Source organism: Polyodon spathula, chromosome 20 (genome assembly GCF_017654505.1).
Source record: "Polyodon spathula isolate WHYD16114869_AA chromosome 20, ASM1765450v1, whole genome shotgun sequence".
Taxonomy (NCBI): Eukaryota; Metazoa; Chordata; class Actinopteri; order Acipenseriformes; family Polyodontidae; genus Polyodon; species Polyodon spathula.
The window spans coordinates 25935896-25958613 of record NC_054553.1 but is presented as its reverse complement, the minus strand read 5'-3'; the positions used below and the strand labels follow the sequence as shown (position 1 = coordinate 25958613).

General features: G+C 36.8%; 1 protein-coding gene across 3 annotated transcripts in view; it reads right to left on the bottom strand.

Moving 5' to 3' along the window:
* LOC121295611 (RNA binding protein fox-1 homolog 3-like) overlaps positions 1-22718 on the bottom strand; it is a 272179-nt gene that overhangs the window by 102792 nt on the left and 146669 nt on the right. For 2 of the 3 annotated variants that reach the window (XM_041220488.1, XM_041220489.1), the window contains exon 3: positions 19679-19787. Coding sequence is in view for 1 of the 3 variants with exons in the window: in XM_041220486.1 (XP_041076420.1) it covers positions 16447-16464 (18 nt within the window). In the remaining 2 variants the exon portion in view is untranslated. Of the gene's footprint in view, positions 1-16446; positions 17136-19678; positions 19788-22718 lie in introns of those variants that run through there. The other variant, XM_041220486.1, reaches the window with a different exon arrangement.

The window sequence follows — 22718 nt, the reverse complement described above, 5'->3', positions numbered from 1 at the left end:
ACTCATTCTGGTTACAGGCGATTCTGATTGCCTCGAACAGACTGGTCACACTGTGGCAGAAGCAGAGCCCATCTTGACGGGTGAAGAAGCTGGAAAAAGGATGGTGACGCTTCCTCTGATCTGCGACTTGCACACTTTCATCCAAAAAGTTCCACTGCTTGAGCCTAGACATCAAAAGATCTCTAATCAAGTCGTTGAGGTCTTTTTGGTTGGGGTAGTATGGGTTTCTCTCCTCAGCTTCATCTCTGAAATTGTCATCTGGATCTACAATGTCTTCCTCGCTCTCTGACTTGCTGCTCTCTTCTAAAGACGGCTGCTCTCTCTCCGGAGGAGTGGGTACGGGGAGCTCATGGCAGTGTGGCACTGGGGCGATGGATGAAGGAAGGTCCGGATACGTGATAGCAGGTGCATTCTTGCCAGTCCGACGTTTGGAAGGGCCCACCATGCAGAAGTAGCAGTTGCTTGAGTGGTCAGTGGGTTCCCGCCAAATTCTTGGGATAGCAAACTTCATGGCTCTCTTTTCCCCTCTGTACCATCCTACAAAAATACATTTATTTCACCCATGACTAATGTGTAAGAGATTCTCGCAACATTTTTCATATATGATATATTTTTTCAATAGCATTGAAAATTGTAAAACATTTTAAAATGAAAAACTTTTACAATTTTAAAAATTTTAACACATTTTATAACATAAAATTCCGAGCAACAGTTGTCCATCTTACCTTCCAGAGTTTTTTTTTGCAGTGCTTGCAGGTGAAATGAGGTGCCCAAGGTTTGTCTTGATCCCTGACAGGCATGCCGAAATATGCCTTGTAGGCCTCACACATCTTAGCAGATGCTTCCACGGAATACTTTTTCGCTCTTGTCTTGATAAATTGGCCGCAGACATAGCAAAATGCGTCTGCCGGATGCTTGCAGCCTCTTGATGCCATCTCAGAAAAATGCAGATATGTATCCACTTAGGCAGCTGGAACTAAACTGAACTGGTGGGCTTAAGGCCCCTGTATTTATACTACTATTTATATTACTGGAAAGTTCTAGAAAGTTGTCGAAGTTACTCCAAGTTTACTCAGCACTGCGTCTATCTGGAATGTTCTGGAAAATAGGTAAATTTCAAAATATCACTGTCCTGGTCACAAAAGCAAAGGGGAATAATAGCCATTTTCTATACTTTTGAGGCATAAGCAATTAGGAAATAACACTTACTACCCAGAAACAAAAAAAACAAAAACAAAATTGTTACACAGTGTTATTGGAGTGCCAGTTTATAAGCAAGCAAAATACAAAGCAAATCATGCATGTGCTTGAACCAGGATATCAGAGTGTAAATGAACCAAATTGTATGGAGCTCATTTTTACAATGACAAAAAAAACCCCCAAAAACTGACTCCCTATTGGTAAACAAACAGGTATTATTGACCATGCATACATGACCGTTATTCTCTATGACTTATTGATGATTGTCAAAATAATTAGTTAATTTAGCTGAATAATGGAAAAGGGAGGTCATGTAATGTTAATATGAGGAGATCTATATTCAGTACGCAATAATATGGAAAACAAAATATTATCTAGTTTCCTTTTTAATGTATTTCAAAAGTCAGGGCAATTCAATTAGAACTGCATTATGAAAGCCTGGCAGAAAACATACAGTGTGTGTGTGTGTATATATATATATATATATATATATATATATATATATATATATATATATATATATATATATATATATATATATTATATGTATATTTATTACTGTTTATATAAAAAATAATCCTGTTTCTGTAGTAATCTGTACTTAATAAAAAATAACCAGCTTAATCCTGATTCTTGTAAACAAAAAGTTTAGATTGCAGAAACAATTATGGAAATTCTGATTCCTTTTCTATAAGAGTAGTGTGTTCTCTGCATTTCTATTCAATTATTTTTTAATTAAAGTCATCGATGAAATCTCATTATTGGTTCAATGTTCCTAACTGTAGAGCTGCACTAGAATGCAGAGCATTCCACTGTTGGTCAGATGTGGAATAGAAACTGAATTATTTGACTGGATATTTGCATAGAACACAGGCCAAATGTAATTACAGTTAAAGGGAATAATCAATCACATTGTTTTGCACACAGTTTTTTGCAACATTTGGAAAACTTGATTTCTAGATACTACTGATCAATACTTATTGTATGTTCTCCTGTGTGTGGAAGTTTGATAGAACAGTATCATAAAACACACACACAGGTTTACTGAAATCAGAAGAATGCTTCTTTAAGATACAGAGCGACTGGGAACGTGGATAGGGCAACTTTTAAAAGAGTCTTGCTGCAGCATGAGACTGCTAAGTATTTAAGTAGTGGGCATAAAGAAAGGTCCCTGGGAGCCTGATCTCTCTAATCTATAAATGGTTTCTTGCTATTAAACTGCTTATTCAGGGGGGGTTAAGGGCTTCCTGAGAACACAATCCCCTCTCTGAGTGTTTCTGAGTTTTCTGAAGGTACTCATTCAAATATTAATGAACTGGGTAACTGAGGGCTGAGAGACAACAGAAATTAGTGCCGTGTAATTTTGCCTTGAAAATTTGTAATCATCCAATCCCCTTCCCCTCCACATCATCATCATCTGAATCCAAACGCATAGTAATTGCCGGCAGCTCAGGCAAACAGCATTAAATTTTAAACAGTTGGAATAACTGCAGGCGCGTTTCTCTGGTCGCAGTGCACTACAAATTGATTACTACTTCTTTCTTTTCTGTTAGCGAAGGCTGTGCTGAGCTCTTTTCTTTTCTTGTTCTCTTTTATTGTGACCAAAACTAAATGAGGTTGACACCATATGTTATTTACAATCAGTGTCTTCAGTATTTTAAATTAGAGCTGCAGTGATCCAAACAGCCACACAAATAGTTTGGTGTGCATCTCAGAAATAGTGTACCCTTTTTACAATAGGCATGCTAAAATATCAGGGAGAGTGTAGATCATCTGTAATAGTAACTTTTATTATTATTGCTTGCCTGAGATACAATGAGGGCGGAAGCTTGTGACTGTGGCTACCTATATGGAATGCAAACTAACTGGAAAGCCAACCACGGCCAGTAAAATTATATCTTAGGCTAAAACTGAATATGATTGGTTGGTGGTTTAGAGGGCATACCCACAAGTGTAGAAGGAAACACTGTTCCAACTGAAGCTATTTATAAGACACGTTTCAGGGCTGTATTATTAATGCCCAATAAAAATATATTATACTGCAGCAAGAAAAAAATATTCAGTAATACTGCTGTTGGCTAACTGAGCCCAACTACCATATATAATACTGTATACAGCTATGGATAGGATAACTTGATGATTTTTAGTACCACTGTATATATTAAGTCCAGACAGACAGGCAAGCTTTAAATCTTCAATTCAATGCCCCCTTTGAGTGATGCTATCGTGCGGTCATGGCAGATCTATGAATAGCATGTTTTATTTCACTAGGGGGGATTTTCATGTAAATGTGTATTTTATTGATGTATAGCTTTTTAAACACCATTTGATTTCATTTTTATTATTGACTTATTACCTAAATGATATGTCCTTTATATTCTTGAAGGTCTCACTTTCTAATGTAGCTCACGATATGAAACTGCACCTAAAGATTTTTTTTTTTTTTTGCTGGACAGATTATGTTCCAATGCAACATCTTTCCTGTCCAAATTAATTGAATCAACAAAATAAGGCATCAGTACAGTTTAGGCAATAGTGAACAGCTATACAATACAATAAAAACATTGTGCTATCAGGGTTGATATGGAATCAATAAAGGCTTGCATACGATTCTCTACCCTTATCAAAGCTACCCTGAATGGACCTTTATACTTTATTCATATTGCCTCCACAAAGATGTATGGGGTGTGCAACATTTGGGTGATAAAGCATGCAAATTACTGAAAAAAAAAACAAACCTCACTTTGAAAATTACATGTGATGCAATATTTCTGGCTGGTATTTATTTATTTTTTTCTTGCTGCAGGGATGGTGTCTGGAGATAATATTTAGCACATCAATACTGTCAAACTCCTTCTCTGGAGAGTAAAGCAGCCGCTGACTGGGTTTAAAAAGCCCCTTTGCATGGAAAAAATGAAATCTTGTAAAACTGTATCAATACCTTCATCAGTAAATGCTATGTTTTCATGTTACATGTTAGGAAGAAAAGAATCAATATTGTTCAATAGCTCTCAAGTTTTCTTTATCCACTCAGCCTTTAGATGATGCTAAACTTTTGGCCAGAGCTGTACATAAAATAATTAAATTTTAAAGAATGTTCTAAGAAGTAAAATCCACATTTGTCCCTGCACTCAAATGCTTTACTTATGAATGATGAGATATTAATTATGTACTGTATGCATAATCACAACATTGAGGTGAAATAGTAAAAACTCCTACAGCTGTGCAATTTAAAAGGGTACCTTCAAATGACATTAACATATTTTAACTGTTGCCTGGTTTCTTAAGATGTTTGCAATCATTTTTGACTGGTTTTTAACTCCATTTCTAACGTTTTTCTGTTATCCTATATAATGTAACATTTTTTACATTTTTTTTACAAAGATCAGTAATTTCAATGAAAATCTCTAAACCCGTACTTTAATTTTGAATTATTATGTAGTAAACATCAATACATGACACATTCCACACCCTATATTCATTAACCTGGACATATACTGTACATCTCATTTCCAAGTGGTCCTAGCAACAGTGACCAGACAGCAAGCTTATATGTTAACCCTTTAGTTCTCTCTCTCTCTCTCTCTCTCTCTCTCTCTCTCTCTCTCTCTCTCTCTCTCTCTCTCTCTCTCTCTGTCTATATATATATATATATATATATATATATATATATATATATATATATATATACAAAATATATACTGCAATACCATTTTCAATAAAAATAAGTAATTTTAAAACTTTAAAACTCAGCTGTGCCTACTACAATAAACTAAATCTACAAGGTATTATATTATGAACACCTCAGTGTGATCACATTGGCCCTCCTTCATTTCAATCATATCAACTGGCTGATTAAATAAAGAGCTAAGTGGTCTCTAGTCTTCAGTTGACTCAATCAACAGTTTTGCTCAGTTATTTTATGTACAGTGGATCTTTAGGAATATAATAGATTCTTTATTTAAACTGTTTATTTGTAAGAGTAAACTCAATTACAGCTGAATGCTTAGTTTATCTTCTTATTTTTATGCACCATAAAAGCAAATAGTTTTACTGTAATGTTTTACACCTGCCCTATCCCCACCATAACACCCAGGACTAACACATGATAAACAAAATGCTGACTTGCAACTGACTACTGACCTGGTAAAGCATGCTAACAAATGAAATGTCTATAAATCTCCCTTTATTAAAATGTGAAGTTTATAAGGCATGAGATAATGCATAAATGGCTACACTGTATAAATACCTGCAAGCAAACGATTCTGGCTCAGCTGAAAGATTTCTGTTTTACAAACAGAGCTGCCAGTGTATGAAAAATGGGTTTACACATTTAATATCATTTTTTGTTTAAGATCTTAGTTTTGCATCACATTTTCTGTAGGGCATAGAAACATACATCTTTATTGGTTTTATATTAAAACAACAAAAAACATTAAATTATATGTACTGGTTATTTTATTGCATGGTTCTATTAAAGCATTATAATAGAAGACAAGGATTTGTTTTTGGTAAGGTTCAAAAGTTATACCCATTTCATAATTGAGATATCATTCATAAGCAGGGGTTTGTTTGTAGGTCTTATGATTAAGGAAGAGGGACAGCAGTTTTGTTTATACAGTACACCTAATGTACTGGTTTACTGTAGCTCCCATATATGCTTCAAATTCTCATCTGCTTGGGGATTGGGATTTTGTACCTTATTGTTGGTGTCGGAAGCTGCAGTTTGAACTTTGTCGTGCAAGGTTTTAACATGATCTTCAAGACTGCACAATACCAGTGGTGGGTCGACGATCAGCAGTGACGACACAATTGTTGTTAAGAACAATAGTTATTTGCCATAGTGCCATTTGGCGTGCAAAAAAGAAGTCATATTTTTTCTCTTTTTTTTGTTTTTTTTCGTTTTTTCACCACTTGAAAACTGTTTAATTCTCACCTGTCAGACAAAAAGGTACTGGATCTAGGATCCAGTGAGATCCGACACAAATTAGCCCCTGTTATTTTGCAGGTTTCAGATTTAAAATGCATTATTTAGCAAGAAGAAAAATGTGTGAGTGTGAGGGCCAACCCAGTTACATAAAAGCGTGTGTTACATATCACAGGTGTTATTAATTCTGTGTTAAAGCCAGGTGCTTCTCATTTGTGAGGTTGTTGTAAATCTGCAGAGATGGCCATATTCAATCTGAACTGCTGTAAATCCTAGCTCAATGAAATCAATTTTTGGAACTGCACACTACTCTAACAATCTCTAAAGGTGTCAAATGAAAACATGAATAATTGCACATGCAGAGCTGTATTTAGAGCAGTGGCAACAGAAAAATACACCGAATTTTACCATTATGCAAAGGTGAAGGTCGTATGAAACCGAACAGGGAGTACCTGGGTTAGAAATGCAATTTTCTGAGTGAGCTGACAGTGCTGAATCAAATACAGAGGCAGCAAATTTGCATGATGCAGACACGCCAATCAATATTTCACCAACAATTATTGACATTGCCTAATATTCTCTATCTATTTTTTTTTTTTTTTTTAAATATAAACCAATTATTATATATTTTTTTATGGGTTGCAAGTTTACTGTCAAAAATCCAATCTGTTTTACTGTCATCACATCGGCCCATAATGCACTGTTATTTTTGGAAAAGAAGTGATGAAAATATAGTACTGATTGACACATGTCATGTAAACAGGCATAGTTACTGAATCGTTTGCATTAGAGGCCTGACAGTTCCTTCTTTTTACTTTTAAACATTGTCCAAGCCTGAGGCAAGTGACACTGGACCAATGCATAGGGCATAACCTTTCTCCTACAGTGCTTCCTTCTGTAGAGTTCTGCAGGTATTAGCAGTGCAGGACCATTCTCTACTGGGACAAAAAACTGTGTGATCTTCCTTTTTGTGGTTCAAACTCTACATGCAGGTTTTCATACCTAGCACCTCAACAAGCCCCTTGGTTGAGGGTCATTAATTTATTTTTCTACATATTTCTGTTTGTGGAACACTGAGGTGTCTGCTATTCCTGAAGAAAAACCCATATGACATGAAGAATGCCGCAATATGATATTGTTTGAATCTTAGCTCACAGGGGCCATGGACAAATCAGACTGATAAAGTATTTAAAGTGCTTTAGCACCAGTAACGGCAGGTAAAAAGAAGCCAGCCACCCACACTGCTGTACAATCATGTACAGCTTTCTCCTTTACCTCCAGCAAGCCTTGCTCCCCCAGCCACTATCAACAGGGAAAGATCGTGTTTCAGCAAAATCTGCAACAGGCAGCAAAAAATAGCAATCTTAAACTTTAATTGCGCGAAGGGCTGGGCGTCTAATCGATGCTAAATGAGTTATGGCATGTATTCTTACTTCAGGCGGAAACTGTAAACATTCTGGCAGACTATAGTGACATCTCTAAAGAGTTTGCAGAAAACAGGGGTCCCCTTGGGAGAGAACCCATGCCTGGTATACATGTATATTATATCTAGATCACTGCTGTGAGACCTATATAACCCATATGCTGTATTTAGACAGACATTCCAGAATTGTGTTCCTGTAAATGAGTGCTGTGTTTTATAAGCCCATCGGTAGACCATCGTTTTGTGATTATAGGAAAACAAAAAGATCTATTTATATAAAACCCAAATTCCACATTCCCCATATTCCACGATGGGGTTGAATTCTTCGGTTCAGCAGCCTGACTGCTATGATCTATTTTTGACCTGCCAGTACACCCCATGGTGTGACCCTTTTTCTGTAAGGCTATTTCAAAACTCAACAATTTAAAAATATATTTGACCCCTAGTAAAATCTTATTTCTACTTTTTGTTTTGGCAATACAATGACATTTCTGGGAACCTGACCAATTCTCATAGAATATTTATTCTTTAGCAAAGAAATGTTTAGGTGGTGTATTCAATAAAGAAGCTGACAAGGTATTAGTAGATTAGTAAATCTGGCCCTAGGGCAATTTCAAGTCAAATCAATTTGTTTTTGGAAAGAACATGAACCATGCTTTAGAATGATATTAGCATTATTTGTCTAGGTCATACCCAACATGGAGAAAAAGGAGGTTCAGGTAACCAAGATGGGCAGTTTTACCCCCTCAGACACTTTCCCACAATGTGGCACATGAGTTACACATACTTCTGTATGTGTGTGATACATGCCCTGGCACTATTTGCTCCATCACACGTGGTTTATGTATCAATAACCACAGATGGAGGAAAACACCTCCCCAGAACTTGGTCCACTTGTACTGAAAGTATATAATTTATTTACAGCCAGTGGTGTGGGAGACTTGCAGTCACTAAACTGGACAGACCACCACTGAAACACTTTGAGAACTTGAATTTCAAGTACATCAAGTTCCTTCATCTCCATCTGGTTGTGGACATTTGCATATGTCTCTGTGGAGATGGCATTTTCATCCCAGGAGGTCCTGTCAACCCTGACCTGGATTAACCTCTGACCCAGTATCACTTTTATAAGGCTGAAAGTCCACTCCTACACTATTCCAAAGAACACATGGAATTTCAATTTATGACCCATTCGGTCAAAACCTAAGAAAAACTAACCCAGGTTACCATGCATTTTTATTTTTATTTTAGAGAATCCTACATTATTCAGCTGATCATGGGTGATATTTGGTATTGATGTCAAACCTGACCTAGTGAAATCAGTTACTGACCTAACCTGCTGTTCTGTCCCTTTTCTGAAATGTGTTTTTTTTTCTAGAATTAGTTAATTAACTTTTACAGATTGGAGTCTGAACCTCCAATCTCATCCAATGGAAGGATAGTTAAGACATAATGGCTGGGGGACAGTTTGAGGAAAGCTCACATTGATGATGGTCATTCAGTTATTCTTTCCTGTTCTGGATAAATATATGGTTTTAATTTCCAGTGCTGTCAATCTAGGACCATTCACACGCACTAAAAATAAAAAAAAGACAAAACACACATTCCAAGATTTTAACAGCTCGACAGAGAGAAGCCTTTTGGAAACAACCTTTACAGTATGTGTGGGTTGTACATTTTCCATAGTAGTGGCAATGGCTAGCCATTTGGTATTGACATAATTCATTTACACAAGGAGAGAAGTATTAAATCCCTGTGCAGATTCCAAATGGATAAATAAACTTCTTAACGAAACAAACTACTGTTCTGTGTTAGCAGACATTAGGTTAGATCTGTGCTCCAGAAACCTTTTTTGCTTCTACGTGTATTTCTTTTTAGACAGACTAGAAAAAAAGGAGCAATTAAACAGCCATGGAAAATGAGGCACGACCAGATCGCCATCACAAGATATTAGGAACAAGGAGCAAATATCAGAAACAAACAGGACTGACTTTAAAGTAACCGGGTCGAGTGTATTTAACGTGACAGATTGTTTGATACTTTTAAACCTCTCTTTTAAGAGATCATTTATTTTTAGGCTTTTAAATACCTTAACTGGGTTTAGTGATACTTCACATGGGGGAAGAGAAGCAAAGTTTTCTTTCTCTAGAAGCAGGTACAGTTGAGGTGCTTGTTTCAACCCTAATACGACATGGCCAATTATAATCCAACCTGTTCTTTCTGATTGTACTGAATGCCACATGCTGTAGTAATTCGATATTTGGAAATGTTACAGGAATGTTGTTCATTGCATGCCAGCAAAAAAATAAACCAAAACATACAATATAATAGTCATCTCTGATCCACCCTTGAGATTTCTTTGAACATCTCTGTTGTTCAACTGCCTTACTCCTTAGCTCCAGATTTTTTTTATTTTTTACAGTTGAAATTTTATAGAGGATGCAAGCCTGATTTGGTTCATGGGCCTGATGTTTAAGGCACTGTGTGAAAGCAATGGAACGTTATTACAAGCAAATCCATTTATAGACAAGGACGTAGATTTTGTGTACCTTAACAAAGCATGAACACTGGAGATTGAACGACCAAAAACAAGAACTTTGAGACACGATAATAGTCCAAAGATCTTGAGTCAGCTGATATTCCAGATGGCAAAAATAACGTTCAAAGAGAGCTCCTGAGGGAGAGGGTAGCTATAATGAAGAGGTTATAGCGTCGTTTGCCCTTGCTCATAACTAATGAAGTCCAAATATCCTACTGAAGTACAAGCTCCATAAAACCAGCCACACATCAATAAACTATCCTCCACAACCACCCACAAACTGCCTCATGCCATTGGCTTTCCTTTGGTCTATATCTCTTACTGCAGTTGACTCTCCCAACAATGAGCTGTACTGACCTGGGGAAAAAAGGAATCGAAAACCTTCCCACCTCTCAAACTGTCGCATTTCCACAGCTTGAAATGCAAAAAAGGGGAAAAGAAAAACTGGCTGAAATGCTTATAAAAACTCCTGCACAATTTATAGAGATTATATACTGTTTCTCCTCATGGCTGTTGGGTGACCTCGGTCAAACCACCAAAGAACTCTATTTCTCGTGGTTCCTTTGACGCTGCCTACCGATTTGGGTCATAAATCCACTCAAATCGGTCAATAACCTATAACGTTAATGTCACTGTCCTGCCATAAATTTTATAGCCAGTGTGTCCCCTCTGGATCTTAATGACCCATGACTGCAAGTGTAGAGGATGTAACCTACTACATGCTGAAAGTAATACTCCAGACAGCAGACCTCCTTTATTTCTTGTGAAAGGCCATCAGCTGATATGGGGGTTGAGGCTTGGGTTCCATCTTGACAGTCCTGGTACACATAGCTTGCTCTTGAGTCCTGCAGACACTTGAGCTGAGCTTCAAGTGGAAGCTATCCCACAGGAGGAGAACATTTCCGTATGAGAGAAATACCAGAATAAGTTCATTATTTTAAAATGGCTTGAGTCTACTAAACAGTGTGTATTTTACTTTGTCTTCTGAAGCAGCATCTAACCAGATCCTTTGCTGAGCTTGGGTTACCGCTGATTAATTCATGCCATTGGTATCTAATATTTATTTATTTTCTTATTTATTTGTAGGAATTAAATACCCAGGAATATCCAATGGATAAAAAAAAAAAAAAATTCAGGCAGTGTTCCACAGCATTTTACTCCCTAATATTTATTCAAATGATAATAAATAAATTAGTTGTGGACTGGTACAGTACGTCATACAATCTGAAATCTGCTTGCACTGAAATCTACAAATCTGCAAATGCGAATCAGTAAAGGCTGAATGAAGCCTTTACTTTGTAAACCAGACACTTCGCTGAGATGTTGCAGTCTCACCCATTCTTACACGGCCTGAATTTTCTTAAAAGAAGGAGAACCGGCACAAATATATGTAATATATATATATATAATATATATATATATATATATATATATATAATATATATATATATATATATATAATATACTGAAAAACAGGCATACAGCTCACTGGATTGCTTTTATCTTAAAAAATGACGTCATGCCTTTAGGGGCACCATTTTTAAAAAAAATTATATTAGTGGCAGTTTAGCAGGTGCAGCAACATATCTTCAATCACCTGGAATTTCCATATCATAGACTAATTATGAACACTTTAATCAACTGTGTGTTTCATTATGTTTTATTCGTAATGTGCTATGAGAGTGTAATAAAGAATTAATGAATTGCTTCTAAAGTTTAAATCGCCACTTAATATTTCTGCATAAGAAAACATTCAGTGTGTTCAAATAAAAGGTGCATTACCATGGTGAAAAAATAGCTTGGTTAGGCTCAGGCAAGCTGCAGGTTGCTAACAGGCTCTGGCGAGACGAGGGTTCCCGGATTGTAAGATTGATTGAAGGTGCAATGCTGGATGGAGAATGTTTTTGGTCAGTTGAGAGTGATATAATGTGCAATTTAAAAAAAAAAAAATTCCCTTAGGACAATGTCATCACCAAGTTTGCTTAAAAAAGAGTCAGGAAGATAGAAAGTAAGGCAAGCTAACTTTTCATTTGTGAATATAAGGAAAACATTATTTCTACAAATCATCATTATTGAGATTCGCATCAGAGTTTCTTCGCTTCAGATTTTTATAAAATAATTCTCTTTTACATTCATAATTAACCAGAATGGCTGTGAGTAATTATGCAGTTTTACCCAAATGGTAATGTTTTAATGGAGAGGTTCTGTAGTTGATGAAAGTTTCATAGCACAAATACACCTGCATTGCCTGAGGCAGGCTTGATGTTTGTGACAATAATAAATAAAGAATACTCTGTACGTTTCATTTTTGGAATTGATTACATTTAAAGGTGTTATTGGCTTAATTATTATTATTATGTAAAAGTTGAAATGTGAGGGGCATCCCACTGACATAGAGGGGTCCGTTATATAGCTCAGGTGTATCAGTTTTGCCACTGAGCTGCTTCAGTGCCATACTGGACTGCAATAAAGCCCATTGACACTGCAAAGCAGTTCACATAACACCTTGATGTGCACTGTGTGTGTCACACCTACTAACATAATATGGCAACAGATAATGGCATGTCCACCTGATGATCTGTCCCCAGAGGTCCTTCTAAGTGCAAACAGCTCTATTGATAACAAGTACGATAAGGACGGAACAAGGTTCTTTTATTTATATTCCCGAACCAAACTCGCTACTGATTTCCCTTTGGGTGTCAAAACCAGAAAAAAAGAAGCCCTCGCCCCAATCAAGCAATGTAATCTTCTTATCAGTAATTGCACAAGGATAAGCCCAAGTGCTGGACTGTATAGTTGTGCAAGCAGATTCTCTCATACAGGAGTTATGACCAACAGGGGTTCATTAACTATATCCTAATAATCTTCCAAAAACCAAGCTTCCTCCAGGCTTAGCCAAGTGCACCTGTGGAGAAGCTCAGGAATATTAGGGTTTCTCCAAAAGAATAAAAATAAAGTGCTTGCATTCAAATTCTATAAAAGCACAGAGCTTTTACTACATTTTACTGTGGTAAACCACTGTAAAGGGATAGCAAGGATAATTGTGGCAGTGACAATGAATTTAAAGGGAAAAAGAAGTGGTCCTTACTGTATAAAGTTACTATTTCACAATAAGCAGGTTAAAACAAATTTGTCAAAGATTCATCTGCAGTTTGTTAATAGGAAACACAAATCAATTAAGACATAACCAAATGAATGCAAGCACCCTGTTTAGCAATACACCTCCAAAACCAATGACATGCTGCTATGGATTTCACAGCTGATCCCACCTATAAAAAATAATCTGGCTAATTTGGTCAAACTAGGAGAGTTTTATTGGTTTTTTTTCCCCCTGAACTTTGTTTGCAGTCATTCTAAATGGTTCTGTTGCTGCAATAATGTATGTTTTTTAAAATATATATATTTATATATACAGCTGGCAGACTACTTATGTTGCCTACCCATTGTGCTTGATTTCCTCTTGTTTTTAGTATTGATTTAGAATAAAATAAAATGTTATTAACCCACTCTGCTGTAAATATACAACACTATATTGGCTTATATAGTGAATTTTATCTCAACAATCAAGTGCTTGTCAGTAAAACCCTTAAAAACAACCTGCTAAGCAATTTTAAACAAGCCAGGAGAACAATCTAATAAATCTAATAAATATAATCTCATTGTCATGTATGGTGGATTGTCCAGGCGGGGTAAATATGCAAAGTAAAGAAGGATTTGAATGAGTTATAAAAATCACAAGCTACTAGCGGTCTGATTCTGAAGGTACCAAATGATGTCTCTATGTACAGCTAAAGAATGACCGCTGAAATGTGTGAGTCTGGAAGTGTGATGAACAAGGTTATTTTCAAACGGGTCTGGCTATCCCAGCTGCCTCTCACATCACACTCGCTGATATCAATGCAGGGCTTTCATCTATCATCTCCTGACTTTGGAAAGTACTCTACACCTGAGCATCCAGATATACCCTTGAAGTCTTGCTTGCTCTTAACTAAGGACACCTTTGCTTTTCCTAAGAAAAATGCAACCCTGTTAGGTTTTGCTGGTCAATAACATGCTGGCAGTGTTTCCCTTGAAATCAAGCAGGTCTGAGCATTGGGACATTACAAAGCATCGTCCGCATCATTTATCTTACACAAATATATTGGGGGTAACAAAACACAAAGTTGCATGATTTGGTTTTGTGAGGCATATACATGTGTCAGTGTGTATGTGTGCTTATACTAAGATTCTCTTTTACAAGTAAAAAACTATAATGGAAGAGACAGGACATTTTGTAGCTGTACACGTCTTAATTAACATTCATAAGATATTTGGCTTGGGTTGGTATATAGATTATTGCTAAGTTTTACCATTTAGTCTTATTACACTTATACAACCTATAACATTCAGAGCTGAGGATCCCACACGGATAGGAATACCTGCAACAGTGTGAGTCAGTCTTTCACTTTGATATATTACATTGTGTGTGTGTAGGTGTGTGTGTGTGCGTGCAGGGGTCTGCGATAGAAGAAATACCAATCACTAATTTGTTGCAGTCCTGGCAAGCCCCCACAACCCATTAGCACCCTCTGCTGGTTGTAGACTGACTTCTAACTAGTCTGTACTTTTCCTTTTCCAGTACAGGATGTTGTATATCAGGGGGTCTGTGGATTGGTAGTGCAGTCTTTTACCTACTGGCTGCGGGTTCAAATCCAGCCAGGGTGTGTTTCCATCAGTGTCTATTTTGGTGGGCCTAGCCTAGCTCCTTGTGTATAGATCATCAGAAATAAAACCAACACCACCAACTGGAATTGAGAGTCATTAAGAGAAGCCAAGAATTGTATAAATGTAGAGACTGAACTACTAGATCACCTAGGGGAGCAGGGGCTCTGGAGCAGGCTAGTTAAAGCAAAGCAGTGGCAGCACATGCTGGTCCTTTCTGTGCTGTACCTGCCTGTGGCTCACAAGAGGACAGAACTCTCCCCATTTTTCGAAAATTGGGATTCCATGGGACATAATCAGGTGGTTTAAAATAACCCTTCTTCCCAGAGCAGAGCTGTAGGGAACAGAGTGAAGTTTGTTTTGAATATTTTGAAAGTTGGACGCCCCCTTATCAAAAAACCAGTTAACTTAGCAAACTACTGGCAGTCTAGAGATACCAAAACACAACACGTAACAGCTATATTCTTCTAGTCTAGGTGTGAAATCATTAGAGCTGCCTCTCTGTTATCTATCTCGGGATTGAAGCATATGCAACTAAACGTTGATTACCCAAAAGAAAACGATTCCAGAAGAGTTTGGATAACAGTTAACACCTGGGACATGACCGAAGGAAAAACCTGGGCAGGCTTTGTCTATGTCCCAGTTGGTTTACAGTACATTGGGCTTCCAAAGGGGGATTGTGAATTTAGCACAATTTCTGTAAATAATTTTATATCAGCAGCCTTTTTGGAGAACCATCCCCCCAAATTAAAAAAGTAAAAAAAGGTAATATTGGCATTACTAGCACAGTATACAGAATAATAATAAGCAGACTTTCTTTTTTTAAAGGACATGAGTCCTTTATTATTAAATTATATTTAATAAAAGGGATTGCAATAGTTTATTTTTAAGGGTGTAAATTATGTTTAAATTAATTTTATTGTAAGGTGTCAGTGTTGCCAGGTTGAGTGGCATTAGATGTTCGAGCAAGAGGATACATCACCACCTGACCATACATACTGTATAATGCTAAGGAAAGTGCCAATTGAACCATTTCAACTGCACACCAATATACTAGAATTACGCTTTTAAATGAAAACTAGACTTGCAAAAATTCACCAGAAAGCATTTTAATATTTTCAGCCCAGGCTCTGTGGTATAATATTCTTGAAGAGTGCAAAATTGATGTAGAAGATTAAATAAAATAAAATAAAATAATTTTGACTTTGGACATTTCTAACCGAGCATAGCACCAGGTGAAAGTGCAGTGAAAGGAAACTTCTAACAGAACCGCCTAGTCTTGTGCAATTGGTCAGTTCTCAGCACAGTTGGCACAATGAGCTGAGATGGAAAGATTGGCTAACTAGTCGTGGGCAGTGGCATCAGGGGAAGTGCTAGCCCACTTTGCCACCTTACAATAAGGTACAGCGCAGCACTTAGAAGTGGTGGAGACATCAGGGAAAAAATATAAAAAGAACAATGGCAGAAGGTGGCGCACATTAAAATACCAGGCTAAAAGAAACTGAAACAATATTAAAAAAAAGGGCTGAAAAAAGTACAGTGCACATTACGTGCTGACCACTCAAAACTTCAGCATTTATGTGGCAGCTCAGTTCAGGCAAAGAGAACACACACAGTGTGTGGACTATAGAGAAAGAAATCAAGAATAGTACATACCCAAAAATACATCATCATTTCGGAAGCTGGGGTTGGTCTGGCTATCACCGCAGTATTGGGGAAATTCAAGAAGATGGTTTTGTCTCGAAGACAGAGTTGAAGAGGAATAATGTCCTTTAATTAATCTGCTCAGTTTCTTCTTGGTCTTAGCTTTCTTGTTTTTTCCCCTGTTTTTTTTGTCCTTTCATGAACAGCCACGAAGAGGGAGACAGAAGTTGTTGTTACCTCTCCTGTTCTTCTTCTGGTTTTATTTTCTTTTTTCGCCTTTCCTTTTCTCACTTACTCTCTCTCTCTCTCTCTCTCCCTCTCTCTCTGTTCGCTGTGTCTCTGTTTCTCCAGTCTCTTATTGGTGAATCTTAAATCACTCAGTACAGTACATTACAGTACAGAAGCTTCAACTAGAGCAAGAACATTCGGCAGTTTGCGGCTGTTTGAGGCATTCTGGCTCTGGGGTTGACTTGCTGAGCGGAAAGACAGGAGCTAGTCGGGATCCAAAGGAAAAAATGGAAAATTCAGGAATTGAGGAGGGAAGGGTTTTTTTTTGCTGTCCATAAACTGAGAGGAAATGGTTTCTCAGCGACGTACCATTAAAAGTAGTAGTAATATTACTTGTAATAGTAAAACAAAAACTGTGTAAAATAGGCAATGCAGTTCTCGTAGAGAAAAGGAAGAGCAGCTAATTTTTTCTCTCTCTTTTTTTTTTTTTTTTTTTACTGCAGAGGTAGCAAACTGGTTGATGCTAAGTGGCAAAGGGTTTGCTGGTCTCAGCCTTTGAGTGCCGGGACCAATCAGGATTCAAGCGCTGTGGTTAAAGGCTAAGGGAATAAGTTGACAGGTTTGTGCTGTGGGTCGGTAGGGATCACAGGATGGAGAGGGAGTGTGTGTGTGTGTGTGTGTGTGTGTGTGTGCAAATGTATGTGTGTCTGTGGTGTGTTTGTGTGTGTGCAACAAGCCTGCCTCAGCGATTTCCAGGCTTAACGTCAATACAAGACCAGAGCTTGCTTTCAGACATTAACCTGTTCTCAACCACTTCCCAGGAGAGTTGGCTGTTCATCACTTTTAATACAATGGGTGCTGTAAATCTAGACATATAGCCGGCAATACTTTATAAGCATTGGTATTTGAATTGTAATTATGTAGGGAATCATATTACATTCCCACTCATGTTAAAACCGTACTCAATATTCACAGGCATTTATTTTAAAAGAGTGACAAATTCATCATGGCTATTACATCAGCTTCCTTCCTGTTTGTTTTGTACAAAGTAAATTGCTAAATAAATTAGCACCAGCGATCAGAGACTATATTTGAATCCCTCATCCCCTATGAATCGTTGATGGAAAGTAAAATAAATAAATAAACAAATAAATAAAACCCTTCTCCGGCACTCCGTCTGAAGAACATTCCTGTTTTACACAAGTCTGTTTTAGATCCTTTCTCATAAATAACTGATCTGAACACCAGCAGGGAAAGGCTAACACACACACACAGAGAAGGGGACTGTAGAAATCCTAAAAAAACTACACTGTGAGAAAAACAGAATAGGGAAGCTTAGAAACTGAAGTTTAGATTTACGAGACACAGCATCTCCTTTACATGAATTTCATGTCCATATTTATAGGGGGTTGAAGACAGAGAATTTAACCAGGCCCGCTTTTTTTGTTTGTTAGCTTGTTTAACCTCTACTGGAGTTTTTTTTTTTTTTTCCTATGTTTAAAGACAAAAATTGAATTCCTGTGACTTCAAGTAGATTTAGGATTTGTGTCTGTTCTCTATGTCTATGGTTACCAGTGGGAAACACTGTATATAACCCCTTATAGTGCAGTTATGCTGGGTCAGCAAACACTCTGCTTTCTTTTACAGAAATAGCTTGATTTTAATCTCAATGCAGTGAAATACATAGATCTTAAAAAGTGATCGAGGACACATACAGACTAGAACAAAATGCTCAGGAATGCTACAAAAACTTAAAAGAACCTCTGATTAGAAATGAATCCACATATGTTTCAGCACAGAGAAAACCCAATAAAGTATTATCCATTCATTAATTTACAGATGACATATAAAATAAACCTTCAATTAAGATATTGCAACAAGAGACGTAGTTCTTAAGTTACTATTAATGTAAAAATAGAAAAAATCGTTATTTTATGCTGAAAAAACAAAATAAAAGAGAGAAGCATCTGAACTTTTTATAGGAAACCTTTTCTCCATCTGATAATGAGGTGTGAGCAATAACAAAGAGAAGGTTTTCGAGCTAGAAGACAAGGATTTGAAGCCTCGTATACAAGACGACACAATCCAACCTTATTACAGCAAATCTTCTGGCAGGCAAGCGGGCAGAACAGCCAGCATATTATAATGAGGGCAATTGTTTTTAACAGAATTTCATGCCAAGCTGCAGCAACTTTGTAACAATGATGGCATTAGCACAGGAAACCTATTAGTAAGAGGCAGTGCAAACCTGAATAAGTATTTTGAGACTCATGTAAACTAAAGATGATATAAGCTGTTTGATGTTTTCTTCATGTGTGATAAACAGTGTACTGACCTGACTTTCAGAAAGTCCCCTGGATTGATTATACAGTAGTACACTATTTATTTTTGTTCAAACAGTACAGTATTCTGCAATTCCTATAACCATTAGGGCTGTCATGGATACAGGACCACTGGGCTTCGTCTTTGCGTGCTTCAGATTATGCTTCAGTCACAAGGGAAGTTTTTATCACCACAGCTAATTACTGTTGCATTCCAACAAAGCTATAGACAACATTTTTATTCTGATTTACTTTCTTACCTCCTGTCTGTCTTTCTTTCTTTCTGCACCAACAAATGCCATATGATGTTATAATAATAAATATATAAGCTTAAAAGCAGATACCTGGTGAGTGCTTGCGTTTTTACGACATTCTGTGTATTTACTTTAGCCTACAGCACACAATCAATACAAGAACATTGTATACAAGAATATTATTCTTATACATGAAATTTGAGTACTACTATGTAATTATACATTAATAACCAGTTGACATATGGTAACACCAGGTCACTAATTACATGAAGCTATCCTAGATTTACGAGTTGAAATCGCATATCAAGAGCCACATTTCACAAATATGAGATATGGATGTGGAGACAATGATACATTTTTCTTGTTTTTGAATACTGAAGTGCTCTCATTGCAATGAAGCCAAGCCAAGGATGAATAGAATACAAAAACCCCAGGACTTACCAGTCTTGTGGAATAGGGTGCCCCAAACAGCCAACCTTGATCACTCAGCAGCCCAGCGTACACTACGTTCCCAAATAGAGCAATTTTACCAAGTTGGCTGGTTCTGTCACTACAGTATATAAAGAAAAGAAAAAAAGGGTTTTTATTAGACAATCGTCCCAGTAAATTGTTTTCAAAATGTTTAAACAAAAACAAGTACAATAGGAAGTTCAGGCAGTACTATAGAATTGAATTGTATTTATTCATAAGGGGCCTGCCCTAGAAGTGGCATGTAGTACAAAATGAGATTCAAAAGCTCTTACTTCAAAGAAATTCAAGCAAATTAATAATGTCTGTGGCTGTCTTATAAAACAAAAAGTAGTAGCAGTAGGGAAATAATATCATTAAATAAAAAACACCTGCCATCATAAAAACGACAACATCTAGAGATATTTCTCTCACCTGCAAAAATACATTGAGAAGAAGTGTGCTGCAATTCTCTCTGTAGATTTTGATTGTTTTGTTATTTTTACACCTGATTATCATGAAGTGAATGCAAACTAGACTTGGTTATCAGTCTGGCAGGAGATCACAGCTCTGGTGAACCATGATTTACAGTAGTTTGAACAACAAAGCTTCTGATTATGTGTGTTCTCAGCTCCCCTTAGGGTTACACAACCGTACATTGAGACCTACCTGTCAAAAAGGATCAAGATTCTGGTTCATTTTGTTGTCATTTATTTGTGTTTGTTGTTTTTTTTTAATGTAAAAAGAGATGCCCCATGCTGTGTGTTACAAGAAAACCTGTCTAGAGACAATGAGGCAAAGGACAGAGGTTTAAAAAAAGGTAGGCTATTAAAAAGCGTGGGGAAAAGACAAACCAGAAAAATGCAGGGATAATTGAAGTGACTGAGAAGTACCGTTTTTATTTTGTATTTGAGAATGTTCATATAATGTCTGATTTACTATCTCTATTTGTCATGTTGTGAAATATTACTGTAATTTCACTCTTGTCAGTATCTCTCAGTTTAAAAGTGCCGTTAATAAATCACCAACAAAATCAGAGACTGATATTGCTCCAACATTTCAGTATAAATATCAACCAACTTCGATATGATGCTAATACAGACTATGTAAGAGTTTATTACATTCCCCAAGAATATAATGTACAATTCAATACGTGTTTAACCTAGATAGGTTTAGATGAGTTTTCATCTTTCCCAGGAAATACTACATATATTTTTTACAAATCTCACCTTATTTTTGTTCAAGAGATTGAACCTCCTCGGTAGTTACACTTCAATACAAAACTCAGTCAGAACTACAAATGAAGCTTTACATTGAAAAACAGCAGCTTCAACAGAATGAAAAGCGCAAGAAATTCTTTGATACCTGTAACATTGCACGTGTGTCAATGTTATTAATGGGGACGGTATAAGGGCAAATTAACAGCTTGATTGTTTATTGCTGGAACTAGCTGCATGGTCTCACATGACCCAGCAGAGAATTCAATCTAAATGAGATCCTGCTGATGATAACATTTAAAACATCTATATGCATATTAATTTAAAAGGACCTGCTCCACTTAATCAGGCCAGCACTACTGCAATGAGATGCATGAATCACATCAGTCAACACAAAAGCCATTCACTTGGTCACAAGGTGATTGCCCTGTAGAGTCATTTAAAACAGGATTTTTTGCATTGTCTTCACATAGCTATTATACAGTAAAAGCAGCAATTAAGTTTAGCATTTAGCTTAAGTTTTCCTTAGAATGTGCTTATATATTTTTTTTTTTGCAATTTTCATTTAGCAATTTCAAAGTGTTACAGCTGTTGCAGCCCTGTCATATGCATGAAAGCAGTATACGACAGCTTTGCTGGCAAGACCCCCTTAAACACATTCAGTTTTGTGCACCTAGAACTGCACAGCAATTGAGACATTTACATTGCACACAGTCGCACAGAGATGTGTTAACAATGCACACACTTTTTATTCCCTTTTTTTATGGGCCTGATTAGGCCTATTTCACACATGTCTTTTTTGTCTCATATTGTCCAATCAACAGTTCAATCTGCAGCTCCTCTCAGTGACTTCTTGCCAGAACAGTTTGTGAGTTAATGAACACCATACTTTCCAATGTTACCTTTTTAACGATTTAATCTCTGCAGCACATTACCAATTCTGGACAGTAAAAATAAAATGACATATAAAAAGCCCTGTGCTATTTGTCAAAAATTAAACTCTAATTTCATTTTAATTACATTACACATGTCGTGCACAGTGTAATTAGAAAAAGCATTACCATCTTCCCCTACTAGTCGAATGTAATTAGGTACTGAAGAAACTAGTAGTATTTTTTTTTTTTTTTTAGCTCATACAAAAGATATTTAAAGTAATACAACTCTGTACAATAGCTATAACAATATATTTGTTGGAGATTGTGTGCTGCAATATATGAGGAGTAATAACAATTTTCAAGTGTTTGTTTTAAACAATCTGCTGCTTTAAAACAGTGTGGAGTGGTTTGGGAAAATGAGCCCAATAGTTAATGAATGAGAAAAATACAAAGATTCTAAAAGATGCATCATTTATACAAGTACACAATATACTTTGTAGTAAATAGGGCTACTGACAGCTGCTTCATCATCAGCATTGTTTAGACAGGCTGAAGATCCAGTCTATTTCTGAACAGACCTTGTAGCTTCAGCTTTGAGCGATTCTGGTGTGCAGCAATCCACCGTGTCCAATCCTGTTGAAATTCAGCTTCGCATTACAGGATTTGTTCAGGTGCATCATGTTTTTCATGGTCCTGCCTGTCTCCTCCAACCCTTGGTGTGCTATGGGACCTCATACAGAGAGTCACTGTTAGAGGGATCTGTCTATGGGCTGCTGTTTACCATTGTAACAGAGTAAAAACACCTAGATGCAATAAAGACTGAAGCCTATGGAACATCATATGTAACTGTAACAATGGCTCCTCATACAGCACAGTGCCCTCACCACCAGGCTGGTTGATTTTTGACCCCGAGTGAAGTCTCTTCTTTTAAACCTCCATTTC